Genomic DNA, 24,400 nt, shown 5'->3' on the forward strand with positions numbered 1-24,400 from the left:
CATCCCTCATCACAGTTTGGTGTTGTTGAATCGGAATCAGACGTGCAACTTTAGTGTACTGCAGTAAGGACATTTCTTTATTTTTGTTGTCTGGCTGGTGCTCAAAATTCCCAATGTTGTCGCTAGATGGCGCTGAGTTGTACTTAATTGGTTAATGCAAGCGAAGAAGAAGAAGCCAAAAACTTCCGGAGGTTAAAGAGCATCGTTGTATTTGAAAACATGGATCCTAGCAAAATGAATAACGGTAACAGATCTATCAGGCAGTTTAAATTATTATATGTTTGTGTAAACTTTATTGCGTGTACGTGAAACTATATTATACAATATCTCTGTGCTAACTTTAATTTACCAGCTCAGGAGTTTTATCCTGTCAAAGAAAAGAGCCTAGCGTCTTTGCTATATATTGTTAGCTTAGCCTGATCTACGTAGTTTTCTTTACTGTTTCTCCCATTCTACAACACAGAGCTTTAGAATCAAATTTAAATTTAATCTATGCCTAGAAGGTATAAACAAGAAGTCTCAGTCGTCACAATTGTTCGCAAATATTCCAATTGAAGCTAAAAGTAAGACAATTCTCAATAGCTATGCATTTATGTAACTCATTTGTTAAAGTGTACTAAAACTTATTATTTTAAAGAAAGTCTAGCGTTGCAGTATGGTACTTGAGTAAATAGATCACACTTGATTCTTTTCTTGTATCAGATGAAATGAGTGGTGATGCAGAAATAGCATCTGTGATGGGATTCTCTGGGTTTGGTATGTACAGAAGTTTCCTTTGCTTTATTATAAAGTCTGCTGTTTGTGTCAGTGATTGACTGAGATGGCTTTTGTCCTTCCAGGTAAAAAGGCCCGCACATTTGATCTGGAAGCCATTTTTGAACAGACCCGTCGAACGGCCATTGAGAGGAGTCAGCAGGTGTTAGGTAGGTTGGCTTTCAGTCCTTTAATCTGTTCTTCTGTCAAGAGAAGTGTCTGACCTGAACAATATTGTTGCTTCCTTAGAGGAGCGACACAAAGCCTTTGAGCAGGAAGAGGCAGGTGAAAGCTCCACAGCTGTCCAGTCCTCGGCGCCCCCTCAGAAAAAAAACCCTGCAGCGCCGTCCTTCAAGTAATTCGATTGTTATTATTGAAGTCAATTTAACATTCTAGTTTTATTCTTTTTTTGGCTAAAAACATTTTCACCCTCTCAGAAAACCACAGAGTGCCAGCAGTAGCAGCAGCAGCGATTCAGACTCGGACTCTGACTTGATTGGGCCTTCAGTTCCTCCCCAATATCTCGATGAGCAGATGAAACAAGGTGACACAGGCAGTGATGATGATGATGATGATGACGACGCTTCAGATGATGAAGATGATGTAAGTCCCATCATGTGATAGGTGTCAGACCCTTGATGAAGGGCTCATTGACCGAAAGCACAGATTCAAAATTGAAAAAAAAAATTGTGCACAAATCCCCTTCTGGGATTTCAGGCACAGAAACATTTAACTTTAACCATTTATTCCTAAGAATGTTTTTAATGATGAAATGCAATGAGGGAAAATCCAGTTAGAGGTGTTTATTTGGGTGTAAATGGGATAATAACGTCAAAATATCACTAAACAGGCTCAAATCTGGCCAGCTTCTTGTCAGGGGTACTTCTAAAGTTTCACCACAAGATGGCAGCACATGCAAGTCTGACCCGCGAGCAGCGAATTACTGACCAGGAGTTTGTTACTTTGTGCTTTTCTCACTCCAACAACACATTTTAAAATTAAAAAATACAGCATTAATAAAATGCTGCTGTTTTACTGTGTTCACACTGCCTCACACACAAGCATAAGTTACAACGTGAGTGAAATATCGGAGAATCTAAGTTTTTACATCCAACAGCACAACTGTTCTTCGTTATCCATTTGCAGCTGGTGACTTTGGCTCCAGGGATTTTAGATATGCAGGCTTTTGAAGTGAAAATGTCACATCTAATTTAATATTGGAATTAAGTCTAGAACTGTAACTGCACACCCAATTCGGTCCTTTTAAGTCTTTCAATGTTTTCCTTTGCGCATCTTTCCAATCTAGAATCCTGTCAAGAAGATTCCAGACAGCCATGAGATCACTCTGCAGCACGGCACCAAGACAGTAAGCACTCCCCGATTTAAAATAGTCCCTCAGTGGAAATTCATTTAAGACCATTCCTTAGAACGCTAAGACATATTTTATTTGTCATAAGTAGCTTGAAATATTTAGTTAACATTATAGGCACCCTAAAATATCCAGTATCGGAGACCAGCGTTGAATGAAGCTGAGCATCTTTAGAAATTCATCTGTAGCAGCGTCAGTGAACGCGCTTCAGATTCAAGCTCCTTTTTCTTTGTCCTCAGTAGAAAGCGACTGTGGTATCCAGCGCTGATTACTGTTTTTAAAACAACTTAGGTCGAAACAAACTTTAAATATTTTCCTTATCCCCCCCCCCCCCCGCCTGGCAGTGTGATTACCTCTGTTGAGCTTTGTGTTTTTAAATACGCTGATTGTCTCCGCAGGTATCGGCGCTTGCCTTAGACCCCTCTGGTGCCCGTTTGGTATCTGGAGGGTGCGATTATGATGTGAAGTTTTGGGATTTCGCCGGCATGGACCAGGCCCTGCAGGCTTTCCGATCGCTCCAGCCCTGTGAGTGGTGAGTTCACTTCTGAGAAACATAGAATATCAACACAGTTGCTTAACATGTGGCAAATTAGCTTCATCCAAACATCCAGCACACTCGCTACATTTATGGTTGCCAAAGTCTACACAAACAGCGCGCACACACATTTGTTGTGCTTCATTGAGCCTCATGTTAACTCGGTGGCATCCTCTTCTTTTCATTCAAAATGAGCCTTTCCAAAGCAGATGGCCGAGCTATGTGAGTGTTTGTGTGTGTTTACTCTGTGTTTCACCGGTTCCATCAACAGAGATCAAGTTCTTTTTTTGGTTGTGGGAATCGGTGAGGTGATCTGGAGCAGGCCGCCGCTTATTAACAGAAATGGATGCAACATTTAATGTGATTACAGGGTGACCGGTTAGCATGCTGGAACGATGAACAGGCTCTAGAAAAATGGCCTGACAGAACCTCGAGGTCCAGTTTCTGCTCCTGTACACCCATTTGTGAACGAGAGCCATTAAGCTTTTACGTTCGCGTCCTGATATCAGCCTTCCAAAGTTAACTCTGGTGGTGAATATGTGTAATAACCGGCGTTTTTGTTTTTCATTATGCTGATTTCCCATCACTGCCTCTGATTATCATGTGTGTTATGATTGTTTTCAATTCTGAACTTAACTATTTCCCATTGTCTGTCAGAGATCAAAGCAACATCCATCAGATGTACATCAGATGTTCTGCTGTTTTGTTCCTATAGCTACATCTATATTTGTTTTTGTTTTGGAACCATCTGAAGGACTAAACGCTGCTTATATAACAGTGTTATAACAGACTTTTACAATCACAACTGGGTGGTGGCGTGCAAACGCAGAGCACGGCGCTTATCAGCATCGCGGCGATATGAAGAGATTGAACATGTGCCGTGTGTCCCATCAGCCACCAGATCAAGTCGCTGCAGTACAGCATCACCGGCGACGTCGTCCTGGTGGCCTCTGGAAACGCACAGGCCAAAGTGTTGGACCGGGACGGCTTCAACGTCATGGAGTGTATCAAGGGAGACCAGTACATTGTGGACATGGCCAACACCAAGGTGAGGTGGTGCTGCATATGTGGCTTTGCTTCTGTCTTTTTAACCTTTTGATTTCATCATTCGTGATGATGTCGACGTCTCAAATTCAGGCGAAGGCGTTCCAGAGAGAATAGGATGTTAGATTCTGTAGGGATGCAAAGAAGAAGGGATAAATCCTAAAGGAAAGAATGAAGGAAATGTTTACTCTCCTATAGTAACAGATGCATCCCCAAGAGTAAGTGGTATTTCTAAACACAGGACGGATGTTCGGCTGCTCCGCGGGTCGATCCTGCCAATGCGTAATGGCAGCAAGGTGCAGCCACCAACATGTCTCATTGTTTTGGACGTGAGGATAATGGTTTGTACCATGTGACTGGCTGCGGGCTGTCTCCAGGGAGAGGAACAGCACATGTTTTCAGGAGTGTCGCGGTTCACGTCTCGCTTGTACCTGCAGCTACAAAGGAGAATCCTAATGAAACGGCCATGTTTGGATTTCACTGCGTAGAAGTACACAGTATTGGCGGTCAACCACCATGTGTACCAGCTGCAGCCCATTTAGGCATTGTTAATACCACCCATAGGAATTACTTGTACCAGTGAAGGCCCATTGATTGCAAGTGTTTTCCAGGATGTCCTGTATTCTTGCTCAGTCCCATCTGGTGCGACTGGTTCAATGCAATGTGTTTTGGCGTGCCGATGGTGCCCCAGACGATTAGCTGTCTCATGTGATAATTATGTCTCTGCTGTTGACAATTACTCTCCCGCTTCCTCAGTTCCACACGGGCTTGTCCGACATGTCCCTGTTAAATGATGGCGCTTCACAGCACGTCAGCTCGTTGTCGGTAAAATCAAGGAGAATCACCTCCATCACATCCTGAAGCTTTCATCAGGAACATTTCTGTGTTCTGACTTGATTAATCTTTGTGTGTTAGCAGCCACTCGTGCCCCCTTTGAGCCTCAGACCCACTATAAAGCAATGGCCTTTTTTGCCATGAAATTTAACAACTTGGTAGCGTATTATTAGTCTCTTGCACTTGCTTTTTATCGATTATTGAAGTGGTGTGCTTTTAGTATTTGACAGTGAACAGGCAGGCCCCTCTTCCTCGCACACAAATACCACTGACATTTGCTCAACTTGTACTCATGCAAGGCTCTGCTTTGTTAAGGGTCCTGTCAAATAGTAGTACGTCATGTCTGAAGCCTCTCTGCAACCCTGAAACACTGGCGGAGGCCACTTTTTTTGGTCTATCTATTCTTTTGAAGAGGAATTCCAGCAGAGGAGACGCCTGCAGGTTAGGGATGCGTGTTGGTTGGAGCCGAGACGCAGCCTGTTGCACAGCTTCACTCTCCACAGAAGGTTTTCAGGCAAACGTACGAGTGATGCAGGTCCAGGAGTCAAAGCTACAGAAACACCGTTTTCCTCATGGGGAGGTTGGGTCTAAGCAGAGACAGATTGTGTATCCCCACAGAACCTTTGGGGTACATGAGAAAGAGAGTGTGTGCTGACTGGAAGCTACCTGCTACCTAGCTACCTAGTTAGTGGACAGTTGGTTAATTTTCACTTTCTGCTCATTTCAGGGCCACACAGCGATGCTGAATGGTGGCTGCTGGCACCCCAAGATTAAAGAGGAGTTCATGACCTGCTCCAATGATGGGTGAGTGTTAAACAATGTTTAAATGAACCTCTGAGTGAACAGGAACTTCCTGTGTCAAGTGGTTAATATCCTCTAGTCTGGATTCTTCCTGTGAAGAGTAAAAAGGACACATCTACTGGATGTGTCTGAGCTCTCCAACCTTTATCCCATAGTTCCTGAACCTTATAAAAATTGTATTCACTCAGGCAGAAACCTGATTCTGCTGAGGAAAAACCATGACGGGATTAAATTTACAACACACTTGCAACGAGAACAGCATTCCTCCGTAGGTTCCTGCTGTTGGTTCATCTGGGGAATTTGTGGGTTCTGACCTCCTCGCCCGTAACCTTTTGCCCCGCACACAAGTGGGAATGAGCATTTGTTACTGAAAAGGTGCGACCTTGAGCGGCAACACCACGATGAGTCAAGTGAGTGTGACGGGCAGCAGCGAAGGAAGCGAGTGGCTGTCATCACCAGGGCAAAACAAACACCTGGCTCCAGTGTTTACCAGCGTTACTGCGCACCCAGATGTGGAGGCTGGGTTATTTAGCTCTTACTCAGGCTCTGAAAGTCTTCCCTGGCACGTTAGCCCCGGGTGTTGCCCGCGGCCCGCTAACAGGAGGACGGAGGGAAACACTCAGGAGGAATGTGAACATTGTGGTGGAACATGTGGTGGGTTATGTTCTTCTCTGTGTCGGTGCTGACAGCTTCTTTTTGTAAGTCTTTGCTGTGACACAGTGTTGGGGTATCGACGTACTGCTTCATCACATTCAAGACCTGGAGTAAACATGTGGTGTCCGTGTTGATATCTCGTCTCTGCCCAGTCCCACGTCCTTCCTTACAAGCTTTGAAAGTGTCTGGGAGTAAATCGGTGCGACTGACCAGAGCGCCTGAGGCTCACCTCAGACAACATTTCCTTTTTTCCTGCGGTGCCTCACCACCTCCTGACGGGTTCTGCTCCCTCCATGTCGTTGACGTCCTTTGAAGAAGAGGCGAGTGAGGGGCCACACTGTTGGGAACCGCTCATCAGATGGCAAATAGCACCAGTGGGTGTCTGCTGCTTCCCATAATTCTTTAAATGCCAGACCAACACGCAGGTTTTCAGTTTTCCTCGGGAACCTTTTGTTGCGTTTATTTGAAAAGGATTCTTAAGTGTGATCAGTGAACCGGCCCGCTCGTTAATTAAAGAGCCCCCCTAATTGTATGGAAGCTTATTCATACCAACGACCTCCCAGCTTCTTGAATGATCTCATTTATCCACCCTCTGCGTTTTGTTGCTGACAGGAAGTGCACGAGAGGGGAGTGCTGGTGAAGCGTAGTAATGCAGCAGCAGGGTGGAGGCGATTGTCCCTCCACAATGAGCGTTAGGTTCTGAAACGGTTCTGCTGAGACGCTCGTTTCAGATTCTTCTCTCATGCTTCATGAAGTCCTGCCATTTAAATATAGTCCAACATTTTTCATGTTTTATCAGAGGGGCGGCAACTTCCTCGTAAGCACTTAGCCACTTAAACTATTTGCTGGAACACCGAACACCTGTTTGAAATCCACAGATTTATTTCTCCGACAGTGAAGGCAACACGTGCTGCGTCTACTTTTCTCCCCGTGGAAGCATTTCTTCGCCAGTTGAATGAAGTTCAAATATGACTTTGAGGTTTGCGAGCTGCAGTTTTTGGTTTTTTTTTTCCTATACGGAACAAAATCCTTGACATTTTGAATCGGAAAATTCTTAAACAAAGGTTATTAAGGGTAAACAAAAGCCACCACTTCATATAAACGTGTTAGAGCGTGACTAACACTGGGGGATACCTTGCATTTGTGGCTTGGGTGAAATGAGGTGGCTAAATCTTGCTTATGTATTATGACAGTTTCCCCCAAAAGACCGATCAAACCTCAAAGATTTCACTGAAACTTCAGCTGGCAGAGCAGCGGACAGGACAAACGGCGACTTCTTAATTGAGACCAGATGTTGCTTTTCACAAATCCTGAGACGCACATGTGCATGTGCACCCACCAATACACACAATTAGAGGAATGTTCTCAGGAAGTTTGAATACCAGGGATTCCCTTTGTTTATTTTAGCGGTATTAAAGAAGAGGCTACCGGACATGTCATGTTCTGCTACTGCAGTGAAACGTCTGCTAGTGTGCCCAAAACATGACCACATTATAGACAATAATAGTCACTATTTTGATCATCCAACAATGGTTTTGACAAGAGAAATAAAATGTCTCTTGTCAAATATTGTGATGGTTAAAGGCAGCACCTTTTTAGTGAAGTAATGAGGGGAAAAGAAAGGGAGTGCGAGATTCATGACAGAATGGGGATGAGGGGTTTGAACAGACATCACACTGTGACTCCAAGCATGTCGAGGGACCATTAACACGCCAAGTTCATCCACAGTCCAGCTCCAGTCTGACTCCTTACAGTGCAACTGTTCCATATCCTGCGCAGGAACGCACATACCATCCCCTCAAAGAGTGCATTTATCCTGCGTATTCACTCTCCACTCATGGTTGACTGTTTGACTGACAGCAGCCTCTGGTTCTTTAGTCCGGGGGCTCAGTGTTTATTGAATCAGTCAGATTATCAATCAGATTGCTTGATTTAATCTCGTCTGATTTTGGATTTTCTCTTTTTGTGTGGTCCCATCTGCCCCGTTTGGACAGTTTTGAGGTTGGATTTGTCCTCCTTAGGCTTTTAACACCTCTGTTAATTTACCTTCAGCTGTATTTCACCCATTCTCCACTGCTTCTGAGCATTTATCTTCCTCCTTGCTTGACTGCCACTGCATGTTCTCCAAAATCTTTCTGGTATTTCCTCACTTTATCTTCCAGAGGGACGAGAATGGAAGATTTCCCTCCTAATCTAGTGAGACAGTTAGTCAGTTAACTGGCTATCAGGGCGAACAGTCGATCCCCATCACAGGGATTTGACTTTAAACCCGTTGTTCTTTCCCTCTGTCTCCCCTCCTTATCTCCCCTCATCTATCTAAGAGATCCCAGCAGCTGTCACCCCCCCACCAGGACGATAACCCGACAGACAGATAAAATCAGGAGTCTGAGGAGTTGTCATTCTTCAGTAAACGTGCAAATAACCGTGCCACCCCGTAAAGTGCACACGCATGAATGAGGATGCATGGGTCTTCATTCATTACATTCACCTCTCGGTCTCTGAGGCGTTTCGGCGGGAAGATGAGGGCGGAAGAGCGAAGGGGGAAACGGAGGCGGCAGGAAATGAGTAAAGCTGCTGCCCCAATTCTTCATTCTTTCATCATCATTATATATTGCAAAAACAATCTTTTTCAAGGTGAAGGGACCATTCCGCACCTGTGGTTTATTTTTAATTATGGTGTGTTGTCACCCTCTGCCGTTGCTACAATATAACATCTTGGAGCCTGGAGGCCCCTCACAGGTGACGCTGTGTGGCCTCGCGCGCTTTGCTCTGAGCCGGTGGGCTCCGGGCCCACCACCCCCCTCAGAGCCTGCCCTACATTACTGCCATGTTTTGGAAAGTGCCCTTACGATAAATAGCGTTCCAGGTTTTTCTGCGCTGCATGAAAGGTTATGTTTTCTTTATTAGCCTGACAGATGCCTCCCGTCTTCTGTAAACAAGACAGACAAGTGTGTTTTGAGGCAGCAGGTGGACCAATTTCTCATCCAGTCCTTTGGCAATTTCTTTGTCAGTCACCCTAACACATAAATATTCATAACTGCATGTGTAAACACTTATTTTTAACTGCAGCAGCCTCCAGGTTGTATTAGACAAATTTATTCCATGTGACATCGGCATCCTCTTTTTTCAGGCGAGCAATCTTGTGATTTATTAACAGCATTGCCTAAACACAACGATGCATCACACAGAGTTTAATTTGAGCCTTGCCAGCTCTCACTCCGACCATATGTCTTCAGCTGGCATTTGTATCACAATGTCGGACTTATCTAAACACAGTTGAGTGTGTGTCTGTGACTTTGGAGCTGTCCACAGAAGAATCCTCGCCTGGCTGTGAGCAGCAGCCCTGCCTGCATGTTTACACTTCTCTGGTGACCTGGTAACCCAAAGGTCAGAACGCTCACTAAAGCTGGCTAACAGACACTTGTGGACACACACGGTCTCACACGAGTGTTTGCGAGGGGGTGTGAGAGGTGTGCAGAAACATCTTTCTGTGTAGTCAGGTAGTTCCATAAATAAACTTGGAGGTCACCTGAGGTCAATTTTACTGTGACAGGGTAACTTAGTCTGTAGTCTTGTTATTTTAATCGCTCGGCCTCTATTCTGCATCATTTGCCTCTGAAAATGGTTTAACTGCGAGCTCAAAATACAAGAATGTAAGAATAATGAGGCGGGTCAGGTGGGTGAAGCCTGACAACAGGTCATAGCAATGGGGGCAAAGGTGAAATGTTCCACCTTGTTTAAATCTAAACATCACTGTTCTCAGATCATCATCCACTCAACTTTGAAATTTAAAGAATGTGGAAGTCCAGACTTAAGTGACTTAAATAAACTGCTTCCTCCATATCCATGTCACATGTAGAGTAAGCTATATTGATATTATTTATTTCCTCAGCTGTCCTGGTTGTGTAATGCGTAAATGATTTTAGCCTTTGCAATGGCTGAAAACTCTCTCTGACCTTACCTTTTCTCTCTGTTCACAGCACTGTGCGCACGTGGGACGTGAAGTCAGAGAAGCAGCACAAAGCCGTGTTCAAACCTCGCTCCTTTCAGGGGAAGAAGGTGGTGCCCACGTGCTGCACCTACAGCCGCGACGGGAAGCTGATAGCAGCAGGCTGCCAGGACGGCACCATCCAGATCTGGGACAGAAACCTCAGCGTGAGAGTTCAAACTCACTGTAGCATGTGTAGCAGATTATAAACACAAGCCGTCTGTTTGGCCGTGACCTGGGGTCGCCGGACCGCCAGACAGGCCAGAGTTCAATGTGTCGCTGACCGACACTGACCAGAAATCAAAATGTTTGACATTTGTCGGACGGTGAGTCTGTACAGCCGAATTAGAGATTCTGTCAGGCAGCACAGTAGCTTCGCTCGCGATTCCTGATTATGTAACTAAATTAAGTGACGTGTGATGATCGAGCGGTGTTACATAAAGGTAATTGAGAGGCTCGCTTGCAGCTTTCCACTGTATATCTTCCAGTTTTGGATAATTAGGTAATTAAGCGATCAAAGTGTTCATTCCGTTCTTCGAGATCTGCTCGGCTGCAAAGGTTGACATTGGCTCCAAACGTGAATTACACGCACTTGAGTTATTTGAGAAATGGCCAGCTGAGGTTTTGTGACATCTGAAGGGAGCTAACCAAACAGTAGCTATCTGTAGTCTATTTAGGTTTTAAAATAGGCATTAAGGAGACAAAGGACTCTCTATTTGAATATTTTGTCCTGATTATGACAAATGAGTTGTGCTCGCTGAGCTGTGACGCCTAAAACTCCACAAACCCTCATTTTAATATGGGAAAGTAACGTCAGAGGGCTGAACAGTCCAGTACTGGTGCAAACCGTCTTGTTGTTTTTCTCCTCAAGTATTTGGCACATCGGGGCTGTAATTCATTTGTTCCACTCCAGTGTTTTCATCGGTCCGTCCCCATATGTGGATGAGGAACACAGTGACAATTAAACTGCAGTTAGTGAGTTGGAACAGCTTGATTGGAGCGAAGGGCTTATCCAGATTAGTAAAATGGGAAGTAGGCGACATGATAATTACTCCAGCAGCCAACTTTAATTACAAGACGCAGAAAATGTTGGTAGATGGACGAATCTTTTCTTTTGTCCGATGCCTACTTGTGTTGTGTCTCCGAGGGGTAGAATCCCATCTGACTTTCCTGCTCGGGGCAACAGTCCTGATTGGGTTAAAGCTCTCCACATTTATTGCCCCTCTTTTCCCAAACTAAATATTTACCCTGTTTCGCGTAGCAGCTTACAATAGTCGTGTCTGTTGCCTGACCATTGGAGCCTGTCCCGTCTGAATGGCTCAAGAATTCAAGCGCTGCCCCCTGGCCTAATCAGCAACCTGTGCTGCTGACTTGAATTCAGACACATGCCTAAAAAGGAGCTGGCCCACCGATGCTTTTATTGCCGCTCCCTCCCCCCGCTCAGTAGAGGCCAATCTCTTGTATTGCCTCTATTACTCATGGCTAGAATATGCAGATCAATCATAATCAATCACGTACGCGACCTTGATCTAAAGATCAGCCTGATGAGAAGCTATTGAGGTTGACACATTGTGCTCTTGAACCCTGACATGAGTTGATTGATCCTGCAATGGGGGAGTCAGGAAGGTCTTTTTTAGGGGACTGCCACAGAGTGATTGCGTGCTCATTCTCTGAGCAGACAAGAGGGGTCGGTGCCAGAATTACAAGGCTGCGTCGAAATGGTTGCCAGGTAGTGCGCACCCCGTGAAACCTGGTGCGTGGAGAGGCGCAGGCCAGAAACATGACCACAGACACCCGGGGAATGCTATGATGTCATTGGTAGACTTGGATGTTTCCAGACTTCAAAGTAGGACCCCAAATGTGCTGGTTTTGTTGGACCGCCCGGTCTGGGAGCAATACAGGGGGTGAAATCCCAAATGTAATGTGAATCCTGCTTTATATGCTCTCTAATTCAAAGGAAACAAACTCTAAATGATTATTAATTAGGAATAATTCATGCTAAACTCTCTGCCAGTTGCAGATTACAGACACAGATATAAAATAACCTGCCTGATGTACTGGCTCCCACTTTATTGCTCAAAACTGCACTGACTTGTCCAGACGTTTCCAGTGGGGCTGGGACGGTGTCTGTGGGACCTGGCACTGGGACACTGGGACTAATACATCCATGGTTTAACTGCATCCCATGAATGCTCTCTTGGACTGGGATGGCGGCTGGGTTTGAAGGCCACGCCAAAGCCTTGTGATATGGCTGATGGGGGGGAGGGGGGCTGCTCTGCTATACAGTTTAGGTGGATGGTATGTGTCAGAGAAACATCCACATGAAGGTCAGAACACAGAAGCAGACCATTGTAGCGAGACGAGAAGGCCCACTGGTGTTTTCTTCTTCGCTGTCGGCGGTCTAAAAAGTGGCACGAACGTGTGTTGAATATTTTAAATCATACTGGACCACCATTATATCTATAGACACTCTGGTTAAATATTTACATTGGACACAGGCCATGTAGCCATCGTTGTGACTTGCTTATGATTCCCGTAATTGCCGCAGAGACAAATCTACCTTTCTCCAGACCTCCAGGCCTAAAAAGGTGCTGCTAATGCGATGATTTGAATATTCTGCATATTCGACCACGTTTTAAAACAGTCTTCACAGAACCCAGTGAGGGCGTCCAACACACACACACACACGTACACACACCCACACAGCGTCCCCACCACTTGTTGATTTCCATGAAAGATCAGAGCAGCTGTTTTTAAAGACTTGTGCGGTTTGGCCACGCGATCCGCACACAGCAGCAGAGGTCAAAATCAGACGCTCCGTCGGTAAAAACGGTCTCGGCTTTGCGGTTCGTATGGAGTTGGACAAAGAACCTGACAGTATTTATATAATAATACTTGGAATGGTGGTTCGGAACAGTTGGCGCAGTGGGAGATTGTTATCATAGCCCACCGAGATGAAACCCAATCCTCTATTCCTTTAGATATTTATCAGCTTCTGCTGCTGAATGGGAAGAGGTGAATACTGGGTGCACGCAGCATAGGCATGGAATAATATGACAAATATGCACATCGAAGCGCTGATTGGTGCTAATTTTAGGTGAGGAATAAGGGCGCAGTTTGCAGATGATGTCAGAAGGCTTGAGGGGTGCATGAGAAAGAGTGCACTGGATTCCAGTTTCATAAACCGGCTGTGTAGATTATCACAGGAAGCAAACATGGTGGCATCTAGCAGTGCCAGCCAACATCAGGATGGTAAATAAACACCTAAGCTTCACAACAGCAGTAAATGTTCTAGAAATAGCTGGAGTGGGTATACGTTTGCAGTGAGCATCTCAGATAGCCACCAAAGCATGTCACAGTGCAGGCAGGCATTGGTCTTAGAAAATATGCCCAGATTTTTGTGGATGAGGTTGATTTATGGACTATCTTTCCATAAATCTCTATTCAACAAAGATGAGGGAAAACTTTAGAGATAATCCAGGGGAGACAGATGCGTTTGCAGGACAGACAATCAGAGAACACGCCGATGACAGCACTGGTGGATTATGTAATAAATGTTTTTACTCCAGGATCGCACACGCGGGGCTTGTCTGGTCCTCCTCGGGCCCGTTTGTCTGGTTGGATGAGTGAATATTTCTTAAATACATAAACCAAAAACATTTCCTCTCCGTGTAAACCAACCAGACCCCGAGGACAGGATAGCATAAGAGGAGTGCATAAAAGGGGTTAAAACCCAGTTTGTGGAAAGAGCAGATGGTGTTAATCTAAAGAGACGTCACAGAAAGGAAAAGAAACTTTGTGGAATGATTCAACAACGGCTCCTAACTTTTCCTACTATTTGACGTGAGAAATTCTGTGGCAGCAGTTAAAAGCATTCTTTTTATGTTGAGGTGCAAGGTTTTGTCGTCCTCTGCTCCCAGCATATTTCTGGTCTCCTACCTCTGCATTCTGTGCCAGATCCTCTCCGCATCTCTGAGACAAAGCAAACAAGTCCGGGCTCAACTCTGCACCGTTTGTACAATTGACGTTGAAGCGCCGGCTAATAAGACAAGATAATTACAAGAAAAGGGTTCATCAGCCCACCCTCATGCTCAGAGTCGGGTCCACAGATCCTGCACACGCACTGTTGAGGCCAAAAGGCCAAAAATTTGCGTATTGTTGTATGAATGGAATGCACGTGCACCCTCAGAATGAAGTAGCTCACATCCGACTTGTGCATATTCTGCTTTCGCTGCGCTTTAGTAGGTCAGAGCTGTCTGACACCTGCTGCAAGATTAGAGAAAGTGCTGATGGGATAATTTCACCTCTTGACTTTTAGTTCTCGAGCTAATTCTTAATTCGCGTAAAGAAATGGGAAGATAATCTAAGATATGAAAGGAAGAGAATGGATTGGCTTCAAATGGAAACCCTGGAATTATTCCTGGAAAGGCTGGGGAGGCTAAATTACTCAGGTCTGAATAAGCATAATCCATGTTATCTGCAGTTCAAGGTAACCGTGTTATCTGCCTTGTCCAGCTAATAACGTTCCTTCAATTACTTTACAAGTGCTGTCCTTGTTTCCGTCTCGTCCCATAAGGACACGTCACTCATTCTGCACTCTCGTGCTCTTTTTTTTTTGTTGCCAACATTCTCTCAGGGTTTTTCTATCTTATCTGTCTTCCACACTGTGTACTCAATTCCAAGTCCTTATCCAGTGCGGAGTCAAAAGCCTGTATTGCTGCAATTCTCTTTTCACTGATTTATTTGCATTACGTTTAAAATTAATGAAAATGTAGCCGTATAAACCAAGGTTATGTTTGTTTGAGCGTTAGCCAGCCTACTTGCCAGACTATTGCGTCACGGCTCCTTTTAATGATCGATCGCTGCTCTCAGGTTCCGCAGGTGAAACTGAAGCACATGTCAGCGGAACAAGACGGCGTTTCCCATGTCTACAGACGGATCTTCTAACTGGATTTGGGTTATGTTGACGTAAAAAACAACCCCACAGGTTTAGGCTTTGGCTCTGTCGTTCTTTCGGCTCGCTCGTTTTTGTGCGTGAGAAAGAGTGGGGGGGGGGTATTGAGTTGGGTTCCTTCCAGTTTTGGCTCTCACACAACCCCCACAGTACAGTAGTCGGCTCGGGCCGATTTGAGAAAGTCCGCTGAAAGGCTGGCAGCGTTGGAAACAGCTGTTTAGACGAGGATTTAAACATCTCTGTTTGCACAAGGGGGGCCTGCTGGGGAGTTATTCTCTCCAATGGTGCAGCCTTGCGAATCTCCAAATGTCCTTAAATGACACCCCTAAAATCTAACAAACACATTATCTTTTATATAGCCCCTGAATAGCAGTGAGGGTTGGATTCCATCCCCTCTGGCTTTTGTAATCAGTATGTTCTCACCTCCATACAATGACCCTCGGCTGAAATGTCACTTAGCCTACTTGGTTTCCAGTCATACATGCTGATGGTCACAGCCGCTCTGAGTCAGATCACATTCTCATATACAGCAGCATGCCGGGGAGATGGTTACGAGGGCAAAAGTAAACCCACGATTAGCCTGACGAAGACCTTGATGCCGCGGCGTGTTTGTTTGCAGCGTGCAGACCAGCTCTCAGCGTTGTAACGCAGATCCCCTCGCAGCTGCAGCTAAAATCTCTTATTCGGTGCAAATAAATGACTTAATGAGTGTGTTGGCATGCTTGAATAGCAGTTAAGGACCATAAGTAGCTCTGTTGAGGCAAATCTCTCCCGTGGCTCTTGTCCAGTTTATAAAGTTATCACAAATATTTAGTTGTTTTATACTTTTTAACCCGCCATTTTTGTCAGCATGTGATGTTCGCACAAAAGTAAAAGCAGCAGATCGGGTTTGCTCTGGACTGGACTCAGAATAACAGTTGAAAGTCTGTTCATTTATTGGGTTTACAGTGTCGGACAGACGTCGGAGCCAATGGGGTTTGATGCCGGTTGTCCTGTATGCTCTTATTTTGAAGGGGCAGATGACTCTTCTGTTAAAGTGGTGTTCTGACAGTTGCATTCTGCTCTGTATCAGGAGATTATAAAACTTTATTAATGATGATCAGTAGTGACCAAGGGTAGGTGTTTGTTTAAGCAGACAGAAAGCAGCGCTGCTCCATTTAATATTTTGGCAATTAAACCGATGATTTATACCTTCTTATCGTTTTTTGGACTTCTTAAAGTCCTCATAATGACGTGATACTGATCTGTTAATAAACCGGATTCTGCGTCTGCTCAGTTTTCACCTCGGTGGGACTGTTTTCACAGAGGAGTAAATCACATCTGCACTACATTTATACTTTCTTAGACCTCGTGCATGACATGAATTAATGGAACGGCGTTTAACCTGGCCGTGCACTTATTCGTGCCTTTGCAGGTTAATTACCGGTTAATATCAAACCACATCACTAAGAAAGCATAAACGATACCAGACGCTGTATTAAATGGAGGTATTCGACCTCTTTTTATGTCTTTTTAGGTCCACACAAAATTTCACTGTCGGCAAGCACACATTCCAGGATCAGACACATCTTGCCTCGCCTTCTCCTATGACGGCATGAGTCTCGCCTCACGTGGAGGTAAGAATAAACTCTCCTGTTTACTCAATCACGCAAACTCATAAAAGGTCCGGCGCTCTCGGAATGAAGGTTTTAGGTTCAACTCCTCTAGAATAAGCAAGTAAAACCAAACACCACCAAGAAAATATCAGGAAAAAGCCCACAATAGGAAATTCTGTATAGACACCAGCCAGAAGATTTCTAATACAAACAGGAATAACTCAGAGCGAGAGCCCTTCACTTTGCATATTTCTGCAATGTAAATGAAAAGTAACTCTTCCAGCCCTGTTAGACAGTGAAGCAAAGCCGTATTTACTTTTGTCTCGCCAAGTAAATAACCTCATGGCGGCACCGCTGCGGTGACCGTAGAGTAAATCTCCTCATTTTTAGTTTACCTGATGTCTCCCTCTGCTTTCTAGGTGATGACACGCTGAAACTGTGGGACATACGGAACTTCAGGCGACCCGTGAACGTGGCCACGGGGCTGACCAACTACTTCGCAATGTAAGTCGTTCAGTTTGAATACAGGTCTTGATTACTGGCAACTTTGGATTCTGAACTGCTGGTGTTTGTCTATCCCTGTAAGGACCGACTGCTGTTTTAGCCCAGACGATAGGCTTGTCATAACGGGGACGTCGGTGAAGAAAGACGAGGGAAACGGGAAGCTGGCGTTCTTCGACCGAACGTCTTTTCAGAAAGTCCATGAAATAGAGGTCACCAACGCTGTAAGTTCTGCCCCTGCCTGTTCTTCAGCTGCTTCATGCGATGCGTTGGTACCTGAGGTCTGTTAGCCATCATATTTCTGGATGTAGACCGATGGTGGCACGATCTGGGGGGAAAAAACCAGAAGAGAGGAGTTTTGCTTGAAAAGGTTAAAGGGAAAAAGGCGGAAAGTGGAGTTATGTGACCTTTTGTCATTCCCACAAAGCGTTGGCAGCGTGGCGTCTGACACATTTATGCGCGCAGCATTTGAGTCGCAACCCAAAATTTAATTATGTTCCATCCACATGCACGGGGAGGGGGCGCGCTGTCACATGTGTGAGCGTACGTTGCACTTTTGACTGATCCCGTATCTCCAAAAATCTGGTGAAGGCAGCCGTTGGTGCTGAAGCAGGGGAGCGAGATGCTGCCCTTCGCCGTTCATAACAGAGCTGTAACCACCGCTAATGGCCACAGAGGGAATGTTTTTTAGAGAGACAGAAGCTGGGTTTGTGTGTCTGCATCCCTCCGTTCTGTCATCCAGCTGCTGCAGACTTTGGCACGGTATCAACGCTAAATACACACCCCTGCGATCGGGCAGTGGGGAGGACAATCTGGGCTTTGGGTGACCCATTTATTTAATCAGAGTTGAATATAGTTGTAATGAAGTCTGCTCTTTGTTTAAGTCCTTATCTTAAAATACCATTTTCGAGTCGCTGGGCTCGAGCAGCTCAGTTCAGATGAATGATAATGCTCTTTTCTGAGTCCAGAGCTCAGCCTTCTGCTTTTTACTGCATTTCTAAGGTGGTCAAATAACATGTAGTAGTACTTCAACATGAAGATATAAAGATGAGAAGACATTTGATGATGATTTGATTCCAGGAATCCCAGGCAGCAGAGAAAGCCTCTGGATGTGTTTAGCACTTAAACCAGTCTTTCCCCATTGTTTCGCCCTGTGGTCGTTACTCTTCTTTTACTTATTTACCAAAGAATGTAAATATTTGGAAGTGGTTTTTCCACTGGCCTCTCACTGCTATCACCATCTACCTTTGTGAAAAACTGTAAGCTTTGATTTAAGTTTGACTAAAAGCCTCTTCCTGTGTGACCTCCATCTCCTGGGAGCCTTAATACCTCCACGTATGGCGTTGGCGTCTTGGAGGACTTCAGAAAAGTGGCCAATCTCTGGGTTTTTTCTACAAATACTCTAGTTCCTAAGTTCATATTAGCTGACCAAAACATGAAGTATTTTGTTTGAGTGTCTGACAGTTGCTCATTTTTGAGTCTGATGACTTTGAGGCGTACTGGTTATTTCTGGTTGACATGCCCTCAGTGACCCTGATGAAAGTGCTATTTACTGTGTTTACATCAGCCACCTGCTTCTCCGACGGCTCCCAACGTTTAAGTGCAGCCTTTTTTAAAGTGGCGTACCAGGCAGACAAGTGAAAGGAAGGACCACCAATCATTTCTAACTAAACAGACCGCACCAGCCCGGACCTGGACCCCGTGCTGTGCTGAGAAGCTAATGCTGTTTCATTTTATGTCTGACACTTACTTTGGTCCATCAAACGGGGCAATAACCAGGTGAGACATTGCTGACGATCACAGCAGCGAGCATGTGATTGGATTCCACTCGCCAAAGCAGTTTATACGATTTACTCGCCCGCTCTTTGTCCCGTTTCCACTCACTCGCTCACTCACTGTGTGGCTGCAGTGCTAATTTCTGTCATTTCCTGACAGATATGGATAAACCAGCCAAGAGTAGAAGGGGAGGGCCCACATTTCTACCCAATAAGCAGCCACCTAACCTAACGAGAACCACAGCTGCCATGGCTTTTTCCTGTCCTGTGAACTCTGCATCCGCACCATCCTGGTGCCTTATTTATTCTAAAACACTGTTTGGCGTTTCAGGCTGATCAGACAAAGAAAGCTGCTACCGTAGAACCGAATGATTAAACGTTCCGCTGTGATGTAATCGGGTGGAGGCGAAGCGTAAACAGGGGTTCCGAGAGTCTAAACACACCGCTCGGAATATCTGGAAAGCAATCTGAGCGGACTGAGCCGAGCGCTGCTCGGCTCTGGGTTTCTCAGCAGATCCAGCTGGGGTGGGCCCCTCTGGACGGCTCCGTTTTAGGCACCTCCGCTCGCTCTGTTTGTCTCGTTCCACCGATGACAGGAAGTTTTGTTTGGTTCCGAGTTTCACCAGCCTGCAGTTACCTGGCGGTCGGTTACTGTAGTTATTATAACAACATTGTCTTTACAGTGTCGACCGGAGGTTTAGAGCTTGGTTAAACTATGGGATTATTATGTGAATGAAATGAAATACGCATTTGTTAGACCTAATCACGCATATAAAACTGTCCACTGTGTATTAAAATTAACAGATCACAGTGTTTTATCTGCGGCGCCAACGTATTTATGTTCCTGCGTATTAAGTGGTTTATATCAAATGTGGGATTTCTGAACTTGAATGCGAGGCTCAGCATTAAGCACATCCTGTTTAAAGCGTTTCCTGATCTCTCGATCAATTACAGGCAGCCTGATCTGGTTGAGCAGATTAACCATCATCTGTCCCGTGACCTCCACAGAGCTGCTGGCCTCCTATTGCAGATATTATGCATATCATTTTAAAACAAATTTAAACAGAGCGGCTTCCAACTGAAGTCACTCTAGAACCAAAACAATATGTATATATATATATTTTAAAGGTGACAGTTATTAACTTTGACACTGACAACTTAAATCTAAATGGATCACCAGTTGGTGCCTAATAAATAAATCATAAAACTACCAATGCATGACATGGACGCACAGATATGTGTCCATCCCCTTGAGTGTGTGTGTGCGTGCGTGCGTTGGATGGTGTGCGACTGTGACTTCTTCTCCTGGTGTCCTGGTGGGATGCACAACAGCTGGGCGCTAAGCTGCTTTCCCTTCCACGGTCTGCGGACATCCCAGTCATACTTGCACCCACCCCCCATTCTGTCACCACCACTGTATTTATGATGTGTTCCACATTTTAAAAACCCTGCCCTCGCCTGTGATGTCATAATGTGGATGCAGAAATGTCCTCCGCTGCGGCCTATGGCGGTCTTCATCACTGTGATAAGAGGTTACTCCTCTTCTGCCCTTTTTTGTTTTTGCCCCCCTCCCTTCCTCTCTCTCTCTCTCTCACACACACACACACACACACTTTCCTATTGGCAATGTGCCATCTGTCATACACAGACTTAAGGATCCAGCCCTCAACATCCAAATATAGTCAACTAACAGAGCAGAGCATGCTGGGAGTGATCCCCAGTATATCACAAGCACCCTGAGTCACACAGCAGGAGCATCACTATAAACATGGCCGACAATCCAGGTTTGACCCCGGCTGTTCAACAAAACATCAACACACATCTTTTTTTCCCCCCCAGAGCGTCATCCGCTGCTTGTGGCACCCAAAACTAAACCAAATAATGGTGGGAACTGGGAATGGACTGGCCAAAGTCTACTATGACCCTGTTAAAAGCCACAGGTAGGTCTACTTGATGGTTTTTCCCTGAGTCAAGCCAGTAAGTTGGTAATTTTATGATGTGCAGGAGTCCAAAATTCCTCATTTATGTGTTTTAAGTCATGCCAGGCCATACTCACCATCACATCTGGCTTTTTAGGGGGGCTATGCTGTGTGTGGTGAAAAGCAAACGGAAAGACAAACACGCGGAGGCGTTAACGCAAGATTACATCATCACACGTAAGTTTTCCTTCATCGTGTACCTGGAGACGCATCCACTGGATTCTAAACCTGCGGACTTGAGACCCGATTCACGACATGAGCTTCATCGTGCGACGAGCAGAGCTTGTTCCCAACATAATTCGGCCTCATTCCTGTAACGGGGGGGGGAGGACAGTGATTTTAAGGGCCCATTAGCTGATGAAGTAGGTTGTGGATGAGTGGCTGGTCCGCCACGCTACACTGTGACACGCAGCGGCCATGTGGTCGGCAGTCACGCCGGATCACGCCAGGGACAGCTGCCTCTCCCACTTCTGCTGGCGTGATCTCCGCACACACACACACACACACACACACACACACACACACACACACCCGTCATCGCGTCGTATCAACAACCCACGAGGCCATCATCTCTTCTCCGCGTGGCTCACAGTTCCGCCCCGGTCCAGAGCAGCCGCTGTCGCCTCCTCCCTGATTGGCTGCAAACACCAGTCCAAACAGCAACTGTTTGGGTTTCTGCAGGGTTTTTTTTTTTTCACACAGCGGCATCATGTGATTTTCCTCGCCATGTCAACAGGGCGTGAAGCAGACAGGCATTTGACTGCGCCGGGCGGTGAGTGACGCACTTGATGCCCCGGCACTGGAAAATTAGAGGGAACAGGAAACAAGCGATGGCCCATTGAGAAAATCGAGGGAATCTGTTAACAGTAACCTTTTTGCTTAATGTAGCGTGGAAGAGAAGTACTAACGGCCAACAGCGACGCTGCCGGCTGAATGGAAACTCGCTCCATCTCGCCCTACAAGTGTCTCTTCGTAACCTCGGGGATAAGAGCAGAGCACACACTCGCTTTACACACACCCCCCGTCACTCATTTAAACGTATTCGGGCACACGCTCACACACACCCTCGTGGATTTAAGTGCTGGGGGCCTTTTATTGGGGTATTGTTAACAAAATTGTGAAGAGGCACAGAGTGATGTGAAATAATAAATATGCTAGCGTGCACCAAGGCAGAAGGCGCACACGAGAGGACCGCTGCCACCAGAGGTCAACAGGTGCTCGTGGGTTTGGATCTTCTGCAGTAGGAGAAGTGCAGGGCTCAGTTTGAGCCGCTGACAGCAGCTCTGTCCTGTGATGAGTTATCCCTGTTTTCCCCGTTCCTCCAGCCCACGCCTTACCCATGTTCAGAGAGGCCCGGCAGAGAAGCACACGCAAACAGCTGGAGAAGGACCGACTCGACCCAAAGAAATCCCACAAACCAGAGCCTCCCGTGGCTGGACCAGGTACAGCTTCCAACCTTTCCTCTTCCTTAACTGTTAGAAATTAAAACAAAGGCAACAAGCAAAAACAAATCTAGAAATTAACTGATGTCTCTGGGATACCAAGCAAAATAAAACTCACTGCAATGCTGGTGTGATAATGAGACACAGACGTAGTTTGGCAGTCGATTTTAAGCATATTATTAGTCATGTTCTTAACTAGATGAATGCTTCTTTCTGTCTGAGACAGATGTACGAATCCACAGTTGTTGATGTTGTGATTCCACATTACGCAATCCCAAAGAAGTGGGGAGCTAAGGCGGCGCTGCTCCCTCTTGGCCTTTTAAAAAGGTTCATTGTTGCCTCGTATTTTTTAACTGCCGGGACAGAACGACCCATTTGATCTTTCGACCACATGGTCCGACAGTCTGGGTTTCACTACAATGTGTCGGCAGAAACCGCATCGACGCATGACTGCGACACAGTTTGCCACTGAAACGGCACAAAACCGCAATTTCTACAGAAGTACGTCACCCGACTCGACTATTTCTGGTTATTTGTTTAGCTCTGGTCCACTTGAGATGCTAGCTAACGTAGCTTTAATGCAGCTCAGTTCATAATTCAGGTAATAAACCCAAAGCTTGTTGTCGTAGCACTCCAGATGGAGCCTTTTAGGCTGATCTCCTCCAGATATTTGTACTTTTCTGATGCCAGGTCAGACACACACATTCCAAATCTACAGGGAAAGCAGCTATCATAGGTCAGACTGGGACACACGGAGTACACAGCTTTGAGTGACGGCTCGGTCACCAGGGTGACCTGTGGTGAACAGTGAAAGCAGACCATGCATTATAGGTACACGATGATGATGATGATGATGATGATGACAATCTGTGGATGACTTGCTTATTAACATTAAGATGATTCTGAGACAAATGAGTCACGGTTATAAAAAAAACTAAAGCAGGGCTAAAAAAAAAGATTGTGTTTTCGAAATGATAATTAAAATCGCAGGGCTTATTTTAATTAACCATGCAGCTCAGTTAAATGACATTAAAGCGTCCCGGCAGCGTTTCACTGCTTTTGCAATGACGTGATGTTTGCTGCTTGGTTTGACGCTTGCAAGCAATATAAACAGGCTGGTCGCTCCCAAAAACAGTCCGCCGGCAGCAGGAAATCCACATATCTGAACCTTGGTCGTGATATTTTCCTCCAACAGCTCGACCAGCCAAAAACAGCAAAGTACTTCACAAACAGGAGAGCGCGCAGCCTTAAATACCAGCGTTTACGACACTGAAATCCTTTTCTGTACGTCGTCTGAGCTCCGTCTGCTTCCTGACAGGTCGTGGCGGAAGAGTAGCAGCTCACGGCGGCACTCTGTCTTCATTCATCGTGAAAAATATCGCTTTGGATAAAACGGACGACAGCAACGCCCGACAGGCCATCTTGCGTCACGCCAAGGAGGCCGCAGAGAACCCCTACTGGATCGCCCCCGCGTACAAAAAGTAAGCAGCAGTCATTTGTGAAAACAAGAGGTATTAATCATTTACGGGCTTCCTGTCCAGCTGGCTGCTCTTCTCACCCACACGTCTCTCCTTCCTGGGCTCGGTAAGCCGAGCATCGCTACTGTTGCCTATTATAGTGTCTTTCCATTAATTTTCCATAAATGTTTAAGAGGGATGTATAGTTGTATAGGTGGGCACCTCAGACTGGAGGAAAAATAGTCTGATGTGCAGTTTTGTTCTCTCCTTGTGCACCAAGTTAGTCTCTGATTTCCCGTTTTGAACTGGTTGACCCGTCTCCTCCTATAGGACCCAGCCAGAGCCCATGTTTGCCGAGGAGTCGGATGAAGATGAGGAAGCAGAGAAAGAACCAGAGTGGAAGAAGCGAAAGATCTGAGGCACTTTTTACATTTTTAAAAGAAAACAATAAACAATATTTGGCATTCGCAGGTGACCATTTGGTTAATATATTCATTTTAGTCCGATCTTGTCACAAAGTAATTCACATTTATTTACAAGTAAATCGTTGTGATTGACAGCTTGAAGTGAAACCCTTTTGTGTGTTAGCTCCCACTCACAGTCAGGTGCACGTTACCTGCGACATTGTTGAGGTTGAATTTGATGATAAATATGTGTTACATGTCCTAACGTGACAGGAGATTTCCTGCAGGTCCCTTGAGAGGGTCAGTTGAAAGCCT

General features: G+C 45.6%; 1 protein-coding gene across 2 annotated transcripts; it reads left to right on the plus strand.

Annotated features, from left to right (window-relative positions):
* Positions 1-155: 155 nt before the first annotated feature.
* Positions 156-24,156, plus strand: LOC130517157 (WD repeat-containing protein 70). 2 transcript variants are annotated; one of them, XM_057018853.1, is made up of 18 exons: positions 156-244; positions 703-756; positions 840-923; positions 1,003-1,108; positions 1,191-1,356; positions 2,060-2,119; positions 2,521-2,654; positions 3,552-3,705; positions 5,263-5,339; positions 9,971-10,145; positions 16,449-16,548; positions 16,947-17,031; positions 17,114-17,252; positions 20,643-20,743; positions 20,880-20,959; positions 22,108-22,224; positions 23,543-23,705; positions 24,012-24,156. In XM_057018853.1, exons 1-18 carry the CDS (start codon positions 220-222, stop codon positions 24,097-24,099), a joined length of 1,908 nt encoding a protein of 635 aa, XP_056874833.1. In that variant the 5' UTR covers positions 156-219; the 3' UTR covers positions 24,100-24,156. The 2 variants fall into 2 exon arrangements, with proteins under 2 accessions (XP_056874833.1, XP_056874834.1); XM_057018854.1 differs by lacking the exons at positions 156-244; positions 703-756; positions 840-923 and having other exon boundaries at positions 1,003-1,119; positions 1,201-1,356.
* The last annotated feature ends 244 nt before the right edge of the window (positions 24,157-24,400 follow it).

The sequence above is a fragment of the Takifugu flavidus genome, chromosome 20 (assembly GCF_003711565.1).
Source record: "Takifugu flavidus isolate HTHZ2018 chromosome 20, ASM371156v2, whole genome shotgun sequence".
In the NCBI taxonomy this organism is placed as follows: domain Eukaryota; kingdom Metazoa; phylum Chordata; class Actinopteri; order Tetraodontiformes; family Tetraodontidae; genus Takifugu; species Takifugu flavidus.

Excerpts from the sequence above, each read along its gene's own strand:
- LOC130517157 (XM_057018853.1), top strand. The coding sequence starts at position 220 with ATGGATCCTAGCAAAATGAATAACG. Across the intron at positions 5,340-9,970 it reads ATGACCTGCTCCAATGATGG|CACTGTGCGCACGTGGGACG; the intron begins GTGAGTGTTAAA and ends CTCTGTTCACAG. Across the intron at positions 17,253-20,642 it reads AAATAGAGGTCACCAACGCT|AGCGTCATCCGCTGCTTGTG; the intron begins GTAAGTTCTGCC and ends TTTCCCCCCCAG.